Here is a 10,620-nt window from a genome sequence, read left to right as displayed (position 1 = left end):
AAGAAGAAGAAAGAAAGAAGGAAGGAGAAGAGGAGGATACACCAAAGTAAGTGTCGCACACGGATCCCAGAGGGTTGGGGTCCGTGTGCGACACTCCGCCTTTGAAGGGGTTGCACCTTCTGCAGACGAAGCAGTGGGTCTATTTATATCCCCCCGACCCACTGGGGGTGTGGGTCTATTTATATCCCCCCGACCCACTGGGGGTGAAGATCTTTCTTACAAGGGCACAATATGATGATCCAAAAAGTGACACACCTGACCAAATTTTAGCCTTCTAAAAGTGGTCAAAGTGGGCGCTGGCCATAAAAAGGTTGACAAGACTGTTACAATAAACATTCTACACTCACATTGACACTAAATAAGATTAATTACGACCCAGCTACGATCATCCGCTTTCCTTACCGGCCATGTTGATCCACGACGTGTAGTTGATGCGTTCAAACACAGAGTCGTCCAGTTCGCGCAGGAATCTCTTGAGTCCGTTGGCCACCTCGTGGACTGTGTAGTCTGTCAGCGTCACTGAGCCCGCATCTAATGGAAGAGGGAGGAAACTGTGATTTGTGAACCAGTGCTACTACTACTGCTACAACAGTAACTGCTACTACTACTTCTGCTACCACTACTACTTCTATTGCTTCTACTACTATTACTACTACTATTACCTATTTACCACTACTACTGTTGCTACTACTATTACTACTACTACTACTACTACCACTACTACTACTATATCTACTACTACTACTACGACTACTACTTTTATAATGAATTATTGAAAGAGCTGCAGAGCTGGCTTACCATAGAAAACTGCATCTCCCCTCAACACTTAGCAGCAACAGAGGAGGAAAAAGTAAAAGTAAAAAGTAAAAGTATTAAAACTTTACTTTTATCCTCTGCTCATACTCTTTTGGGTGTCGCAGGAAGAAAGAGCCGTCTCTCTGCCATCAGCCGGAGAGCAGGGGGACTGCTGGGTTCAACGAAGTACGGTTTGGCTTTATGCCACTGAGGCGTCACGCTAGCCGTGAAGGAGAACCCGGGTCACCCAGAAAAGTTGCAGGCTAAAGAGGCTCTGGTGAAACTGTGACAGGCCAAGCAAGTCGGTAGTGGATTATTTATTGCTACGGAAACTAACAGAAGAAAGAAGTATTATAACACTCCCTAATAAACCAGATTCCTCTCAGAAGTCTTTCCCCCTCAGATGTCAACTACTACTTATTATTACAAACATAATAACATCACAGCTGAAAGAGCTGCAGAGCTGGCCTACCATAGAAAACTGCATCTCCCCTCGACGCTTAACGGCAACAGAGGATGAAAAAGAAAAAGTAAAAGTAAAAGTAAGTAAGTACGTAATAGTCCAGATTTTTCTCAGCGATCTTTCCGCCTACAGTGAGAGAAGAAAAAAACCCAAAACGGACCTTTCTTGAACTGATCGAGCAGCGCCCGTATCCTGGTCTGCTGCGCGCTGTTGCGGTAGATTCCTTTCTCGTCGAGCCCCATCATGTAGATGTGGGTCAGGCACTTGTCCACGATCACCGGCACGTTGTTCTGGGTCAGAGCCTGGTCGTTGAGGGTGCTGCCGCTGCCCTGAGGAAACCAAGGAGGAGACTTAGAGATTGAGGTGAGGGAACACAGGAGGAGACTTAGAGATTGAGGTGAGGGAACACAGGAGGAGACTTAGAGATTGAGGTGAGGGAACACATGGAGGAGACTTAGAGATTGAGGTGAGGGAACACAGGAGGAGACTTAGAGATTGAGGTGAGGGAACACATGGAGGAGACTTAGAGATTGAGGTGAGGGAACACAGGAGGAGACTTAGAGATTGAGGTGAGGGAACACAGGAGGAGACTTAGAGATTGAGGTGAGGGAACACAGGAGGAGACTTAGAGATTGAGGTGAGGGAACCCAGGAGGAGACTTAGAGAGATTGAGGTGAGGGAACCCAGGAGGAGACTTAGAGATTGAGGTGAGGGAACCCAGGAGGAGACTCAGAGATTGAAGTGAGGGAACCCAGGAGGAGACTTAGAGATTGAGGTGAGGGAACACAGGAGGAGACTTAGAGATTGAGGTGAGGGAACACAGGAGGAGACTTAGAGATTGAGGTGAGGGAACACAGGAGGAGACTTAGAGATTGAGATGAGGGAACTAAGGAGGAGACTTAGAGATTGAGGTGAGGGAACACAGGAGGAGACTTAGAGATTGAGATGAGGGAACTAAGGAGGAGACTTAGAGATTGAGGTGAGGGAACACAGGAGGAGACTTAGAGATTGAGGTGAGGGAACGCAGAAGGAGACTTAGAGAGATTGAGGTGAGGGAACATAGGAGGAGACTTAGAGATTGAGGTGAAGGAACACAGGAGGAGACTTAGAGAGATTGAGGTAAGGGAACACAGGAGGAGACTTAGAGATTGAGGTGATGGAACCAAGGAGGAGACTTAGAGATTGAGGTGAGGGAACACAGGAGGAGACTTAGAGAGATTGAGGTGAGGGAACACAGGAGGAGACTAAGAGAGACTGAAGTGAGGGAACACAGGAGGAGACTCCGAGATTGAGGTGAGGGAACACAAGAGGAGACTCAGACACAAGAGGAGACTTAGAGATTGAGGTGAGGGAACACAGGAGGAAACTTAGAGATTGAGGTGAGGGAACACAGGAGGAGACTCAGAGATTAAGGTGAGGGAACACAGGAGGAGACTTAGAGATTGAGGTGAGGGAACACAGGAGGAGACTCAGAGATTGAGGTGAGGGAACACAGGAGGAGACTTAGAGAGATTGAGGTGAGGGAACACAGGAGGAGAATTAGAGATTGAGGTGAGGGAACCAAGGAGGAGACTTAGAGATTGAGGTGAGGGAACACAGGAGGAGACTTAGAGAGACTGAGGTGAGGGAACACAGGAGGAGACTCCGAGATTGAGGTGAGGGAACACAAGAGGAGACTCAGACACAAGAGGAGACTTAGAGATTGAGGTGAGGGAACACAGGAGGAGACTTAGAGATTGAGGTGAGGGAACCAAGGAGGAGACTTAGAGATTTGTTAGTTTTAGTAGAGGTTTTACGGCGCTCGCAACTGCATAAGGTCATATGAGTGCCAGAAGACTAGAGGTGTTACAAGAGAGTAACAAACATAAAAAGGAAAAAGGCGAGATAAGGACGATAGATGTTTGAAAGAAGAAGCAAACCACACCAGAGCACCCGTCAACCACCCTTACAGCATGAAGTGAGGGAACCCAGGAGGAGACTTAGAGATTGAGGTGACGGATGAAACAATAGAGGAGACTTACAGCATGAGGTCAGTTATACAACAATAGAGGGATAAAATAAAGGCGTTTGTTTGAGAAAAGGAGGAGACTTAGAGCAAGAGGCCAGGGATAAAACAATAACGCTTCGCTTCCTCAGAAATACAAAGTTCTATCTGCTGAGTACCTAGTTTTGAGAAATTTTACATAAAAGATCTTTGTCGAATACAATTCTTTGAATATCTTGATAAAGACTCGCAATAATCATACGATTTTGATAGAGCAGATAGAACAATTGGTTTCTGATCTCGTGGTCTTAGTAATTCAAAATGGCCAAAAATATCACATACAACTTTGTAATTCTGAGATAACGATTTGTTTGAGTAAAGGAAGAGAAGCAATCAAAACATTAGTGGTTTAGAGCAGGGAAAAAGTAAGGTGCTTTTAGTTTTTAAAAAGTTTTAGTCAGAGTTTTACGGCACTTGTAACATAATAGCTGACTGCAACAAACCAAAGCTTGAACCTTCTGACAAACAGACAGTAAAATTGACTAAAATTTTCTGACAAACAGTAAAATTGACTGAAACTTTCTAACTGACAGTTGACCACAAACCACTCACAGTGACTCCATCACGCAGGGCAACAAACATCTTCTCTGTGTCTCTGGTTAGTGGAGCCTGGATGTACAAGGACCTGGGGATGGAAGGATAGATTCCATTCATCAAAAGCAAGAAAGATGAACAAGCTTTAAGATTATACAATAACTCTCTACGCCCAAAAAAAGATGAGTGCCCAATTTCATCGTGTTGTGACAATACGAATCGTTCAACCTTTCCTGGAAACCCAGTAAAAATAAAAAAACACTGGTTAAAAGGAAGGGATGTATAGTTGGCATGACGGACAACTTTACACTCTTCTTCAGGAGATTTCAAAGATTGTGAAAGTCTTCTTTCGGTCCGATGTTACATGTATCTATGTATCTAAAAGTTTGCCCTAAGCAAACAATAAAGTGATAATGGGATGTGTTTTTTACAAGAGCTCAGGCTTCTCTCACTTCATTTTTTTCTGTCTCTAGAAGAGTTAATGAACAAATGGGCAGCAGCTTTGTTTGTGTCCGTCTCACTCACCTTCTTGTGGTTCCAATGACAAAGCACGGGCCTTTTTTCTGAAAACCGTTGCTAGAGTCTTGCATTTCTGAAAGACAAAAATAACATAATAATAATAATGATAATAATAATAACATCAATGCTAATAGATAATAGAATGCATTTATAGAGAGCGGTATTCCATAGAAGTAGGAGCTCTGAACATTTTACATCAGTTGCATGATGACAGAGAAAAACCTCACACACATCAGAAAAATAAAGCAGGAAAAAACTGACAGTAGGTACATTACAAAATCACACCGTACTTATTCAATACAGAGTCACTAGCACACTGCTGTTCATGCAAAATGATAACATGATTAAATAGGTCATTTTTAGAATGGGCAGACAAACTAATAACCTACATCTGCCCCTTGCCAATCTTCACAAAACAAACTCACTTGAAACATTCGAAACGGATGTTCTGGAAATTATATTATCGTCAATTTCTACATTTTTCTTGCTGTTTTTAATACACCTATGAAAGAAAGAGTTATAAAATGAAGAAGGCGAAGGATGTACATTTGAACCTGCTCTAGCGTCCACCTGTATAAAACAATCACCTGTACAAACAGCTATTTCCCATTTCCTCCCTTGTATATATTTTACATTAAAATGACACTGTGTAATAAGACCACCTGTACAAGACAGCCACTTGTCTCCTCCACAAGGGTGGCCATCTTAAGACAATCTGGACTAAATAAAACTAACAAAGCCCTCAATAAAGCACAAACTGTGCTTCAACTCCCCAAACCCCCACAGACAAGATTTCCCCCTCCCCCCCCCCTCCTCTATATAGCACAAAGTATTCCAACTCGCCATTCCCCCACAGGCGAGATGGAGGCTAAGACAACAATAACAATCACCACTCCTGCGTAAGTGTGTGTGTGTGTGTGTGTGTGTGTGTGTGTGTGTGTGTGTGTGTGTGTGTGTGTGTGTGTGTGTGTGTGTATGTGTGTGTGTGTGTGAGTGTGTGTGTGTGTCTGTGTTTGGGTGTGTGCGTTTGAGTGTGTGTGTGCTTGCGCGTATGCGAGCGTGAATATTGTTCGTACATGCATTTATGTAAAGCGTCTAGAGCTGTGTTCACACGGGAGTGGGTACTATAGAAATGATTTACATTATTATTATTATTACTCACTGATGCTGCTGGCTTTGCGTAGATCGAGGTAATCGAACTTGAGGTCTGTGTTCATGAAGTTGAGCCCTCTCCAACTGAACACCAAGAATGACTCGTGCCACTCCTGGAAGTTGTCGGTTGTCGTGCAAGGAGAGACAAACGAGAAAGATACTTTTTAATCAGTGATGAAAGACAGATAAATCTATTTTCAGTCATATAACAATAACTAATAATGATTGCATTTATATAGAGCATATCCACACTCTACAGCACGCTCTATGCACTTTACAACTATTAAACAGTGTCAATATTGATGAATGAAGACTCTTTTTTTTACTTCAAAAGGTAAATAACATTAACAAACTTAAAGCAGGACGTCAATTAACTGACTAATTGATTATGCAACATGGCAGAGAAACACTTGACAAGATGAAAAGACTTGGTCTGAACAAAAGAATATCAACATGGTGATAGTCATATCCTTACAATTGGTTTGAAAAAAAAAAAAAAATGAAGTCAGAAAAGAAATAGGAATAACAAAATCCGTAACAGACGGCAGAAAAAAGATTGAAAGATAAAATCATGGCCCAGAAACACGACAGTTGTAAGTTTTTATTAAAAATCTACAGAAGCGAAAAGTGCAATGTTCCAAATCAGTTTTGAACTGGTCATAATAATATTATGAAAACACATTTCTGCTATAAAACCAGGAGAGATGGTGATGATGCTTTCTATATCAGTTTACAGATTTTGACTCCGGTCTGTGAAAATAGACTTACGTCTACCAGGGACTCCTTCATGTGAGCGTAGCCGGCAAACTTGATGTCGATCATCCCAACGTGCTCCATCACAGCCACTGGGGCCATCAGCTGAGGGAACAACACAGGCATATATACACCTTGTTGGTTCTTTCACAGCACACACACACAGACACACATGTTTTAACAAAGTTTTAGTAAGTGTTTTACTGCACTTGCATCACAATAAGGTCATATAAGTGCCAAAGATTAGAGGTGTTACAAGAGAGTAACATACACAAAAAAGAAGAAGGGGAGATAAGGACAATAGATGTTTGACAGGAAAGAAGAAGCAAACCAAACCAGAGCACCTGCCAACCACCCACAGAGTTATTCTCCCACACAGACATAACATAACACACACACACACACACACGTTTGTTAGTTCTTTCACAACACAGACATATACAAATGTTTTATTTTTTTCTCAACACAGATACACACACACACACACTTCACTACCCTAGAATTACAAAGTTCTATCAGACATTTTTGGCCGGTTAGAGTTACTAAGACCATGAGGTAAAATACCAAATGTTTTATCTGCCCTATCAAATTTGAAAGATTATTCGGAGTAGTTATCAAGATATTCAAAGAAATGATTTCCAATTGCATTAGAAAAAGCTTGATATGTTGTGAAACTCAAAATCTTTGCGGTCAAATCTCTTAAAACTAGGTACAGAGCAGATAGAACTTTATAATTCTGAGGTTGCGACTTCTTAATTTTTCCCCATTCTCCTATTTATCTCAGAGGTCGACGATTTTATGGGTTTTTAAAATTCAATAGAAGAGCTGATCTTTTAAAATGTGCATGTCTATTTTTCTAGCAAAGACCACAACCATGTATATGATCCTTTTTTCCACCTAGGACTGGCTTGTTGTGTTGTGTCCCTCACTGTTCAGACAGCAATATGCAAGCAAACTCTCAATTTCAGTAAAAAGTTTTACGGCACTTGTCACACAATTAGGTAATTCAATGTGGAATATTAGAGGTGTTATTAGATAGAGTAACATACCAAGAAAAGAAGGAGAGATATGGAAGAAAGATGTTTGAAAGGACAGAAGGAGCAAACCCCAACATGGCACCCACCAACCACCCACAGCATTACACCTGAACATTACAACTCTTATTTTTGGTGAAGACTTGGTCTGAACTAAACAATATCAATACGGTGGTAGTTATTTCCTTATAACTGGTTTTTGAAAGAGAAAATGCTTAATCAGTTGCTTTCACTGTACGCTTCCCCGGAACAAAATTAATAGACTCGTCGGTGGTTCACCTTCGCGATGGTGCGGACCCACTCTCCGGCGTCGTCCTTGCAGTCGGAGGAGAAGGTGAACAGTCGGTTCTCTCTGATGCTGGTGCTCAGGTCAAACTGGTAGCCGATTCTGAGGGACAGAGGAGTCAGTTTAGTTTTAGTTAGATTTTTTTCTTTTTTTTTCTTTTAGTAAGTATTTTACAGCGCTCGCAACTGCATAAAGTCATATGAGCGCGTGGGACAAACCTAACATTTTTCAGTTGGTAGGAAATTTTGAATTTTGCCCGGGTGGTGGCCGAAGCCTACTTTTATCGATTTTAGATAACCAAGAGATCTTTAACGTGCGCAACTTGCACACAGGACCTCCGAGATTTTTCGGCCTTGTCCGAGAAGGCTAGGTGTAGATCTGTCTTACAAGAAGATCAGAGGTGTGGCTGAAAGACAGCAGTAAGAAAGAGCCAAGGAGTAGCAGTAGAACGGCTGCAGAAAGAATCAGAAGCCCACAGGAGGGGCAAAAGAGGTTAGGGGGTCGGGGCAGAAAGTAAACACGAAAGCAGACGACAAAATATTGCAAGAGAGCAGTAAAGGAGATGAAAGGAGACCATTATACAGGAGAAAATTTTTCCGCCGCTACCCGGATTCGAACCTGGAACCTTTGAATGAGAGGCGAACAGTTTAACCTCAAGGCCACGAGAGCCCCCTTAGTAAGGTTTTACGGTGATTGCAACTGCATAAGGTCATACGAGCGCCAAGGGGTGGATGTCAACAGTGTGTTCTAGGATCTACTGTGGTAATAATACAGTGTAAAGCGCAGAGAGCTTGCTGTCAAGCTATGATAATATGTGCTATACAAATGCTATTTTCTGTTCCTATTTTGTGGGGAAGAGTGATGAGTACTGATTCAAGGGAAGGATGAGAAAAGTGAAAAAAGTTAATTGTTCCAAAGCAGTGATATTGACATAAACATTTAATAAATTAATCAACTTTTCTTTTTCATTGAGGTCTTAATGAGGCTATTTAGGTAGTTTTGAAGGAAGAGCAGTAAACTAGTATTAGTGCATTGGGAAGAGATTTTTAAAAAAAAGCAAGAATTCAGGTAAATTAAACAGATTTCAATATTTATCAGAATTGAACCCTGAACTTCTTCCTTTTTGGTAAAGTTTGCAACCATCCACTATGGTCCACACTCTATAACTTCAGAAAGATGTAAATCTGGAAGGCTTTGAGAAAGGCAGAGTGGGACAAACGAGACCTTCTAGTGCCACATACCTGTCTGTAATAACCTCTTGTATCATGTACATATCTTTTCTGTCTACTGACCCCTTTGACGTAACACTCTGAAATAAATGTAAACCAAGTTAGAACATTTGCATAAAGTGTCTTGAATATTCAAATACTCAAAAAATAACAAATAGAAGGGAAAAAAACCCAAACAATTATAATGAGGGCAAACAATTGTATCCCCCATGTCAGACTGTGAACATCCGCAATAGCTATGAGCAACGTTGACAAAATTCACAATATATGAACACAACATTAAAAAAATATATCAAGAAAATTATGATAACAGAAAATTCCTACAAGTAAAAACAAAACAACCCTTTCAAGGAAGTACTTTATTCTGCACAACAACATCATTACCTTCTTTTATCCCTACTTTCATCTTTTCCTCAATAAAAGACAACATACTTCCACTTTTCCTTCAGTTGTTTTCCTAAGCAAAAGAACAACCAATGAATAACCAATGAAAACACTCCAAATACACAGATGGGAATCAGCTGTGAGGTCATGAGAGTATGGAACATCAAAAGGTCATCAGTTACCTTTTCATTGAGGTAGTAAGTAAGAGCCCCATGTTCTAGAACACACCATCGCCTCTCAAACGCTGTGGATGAGAACAACAAATTTATTACACTTTTTTAACTCAGCATTTAAACGAGAGGAACCAAGAAAGAAAATAAAAGACAAGAAAAAACACAAAACTATGATGTATATGTCCCAGTGAGTAAAGTTTTCACAAACCGCTAGTTACCCCATATATTTCTCTCCCTCACAACACACAAAGCGATACGACTAGAGATTGCTGCAAGAATTTTACAACATTTTTGTAGCATAAAAAGATGTGTAACAAATTTAGAAATTTACACTAGACACTAAAAATACTCTAATTGTTATAAAAAAACCCATAAAGCACCTTTTAATCAAAATGTGGCCGTCTAAAGCCAAGGGTCCCTATGATGTAGGAATAATGGTCAAATTAATAAAACATTAGTCGCACTGTAGGTTGAAGAACCAAAAGTCAACTACCTCTGAGATCTAGCAGGGAAATGAAAAGGGGACAAAGTAGAAAGTACCCGGGACATTTCAGTCTTTTCCAGGAATGTCCGGTATAAACATCTTGTGTTGGGGCTTTTATAAAACAGTTTTGTCAACGTTTAGTGTTAAGAAATCTTGAGACGTGCTGACAAATTGAGTTACTTCTCCGATATTAGCCCTACGGATATAGGTATGTCAAATTTTACAGGTGGAGTTTGTACAATTTATTGATATAAAGTAATAACAGACATGGTTTACTTGGAAAAAAAGGCGTCAATTAAGAATCTGCAAATTTGATACCAGAGTCCATTTTTGGGCCAAAATCTTCAATCATGAATTGCTATAAGTGATTCATTTTGACAGCATGCCTCACAATGATTTCTTCCTCTGTTTCCAATACTTACTCCTTCCAACGGGTCCTGTCTTGTTCAGAAAACCTTGCAGTCTTACGTCCTCTCTCAGCCGGTTCTGAAAAAATGAAAGGAAGCAAACTGAATCGATGTCAGGAAAAAGAATATCTTAAAAAATTGACCGTAAAGAATTCATGCCAGGGTCACTACACAACATTTACAGTCTCCAGAGCTTTCAACATCAACATTTCATTTTTGTCCACATCAAAACTTTTAACCTTATCTTCGAAATAAAAATTGTTCAGAAACGAATCGGCAACATTACACAAAATGATTCAGAGAGCAACTACACTCGACTGGTTTATTGCAGTCTCCATACGAAAACAATTGTCACAAGTCAAA

General features: G+C 40.8%; 1 protein-coding gene across 1 annotated transcript in view; it reads right to left on the bottom strand.

Moving 5' to 3' along the window:
* Nucleotides 1–10,620, bottom strand: part of LOC101849916 (arf-GAP with Rho-GAP domain, ANK repeat and PH domain-containing protein 1) — a gene marked incomplete in the record, with an annotated part of 138,937 nt that overhangs the window by 18,478 nt on the left and 109,839 nt on the right. The window contains 10 exon segments of the mRNA XM_035969080.1: nt 403–531; nt 1,419–1,587; nt 3,855–3,927; nt 4,362–4,428; nt 5,518–5,620; nt 6,276–6,365; nt 7,574–7,682; nt 8,822–8,889; nt 9,376–9,437; nt 10,273–10,336. Coding sequence (XP_035824973.1) covers nt 403–531; nt 1,419–1,587; nt 3,855–3,927; nt 4,362–4,428; nt 5,518–5,620; nt 6,276–6,365; nt 7,574–7,682; nt 8,822–8,889; nt 9,376–9,437; nt 10,273–10,336 — 934 coding nt within the window.

This window comes from Aplysia californica, unplaced genomic scaffold (genome assembly GCF_000002075.1).
Source record: "Aplysia californica isolate F4 #8 unplaced genomic scaffold, AplCal3.0 scaffold00112, whole genome shotgun sequence".
In the NCBI taxonomy this organism is placed as follows: domain Eukaryota; kingdom Metazoa; phylum Mollusca; class Gastropoda; order Aplysiida; family Aplysiidae; genus Aplysia; species Aplysia californica.
This window is presented reverse-complemented; position numbering and strand designations above follow the sequence as displayed.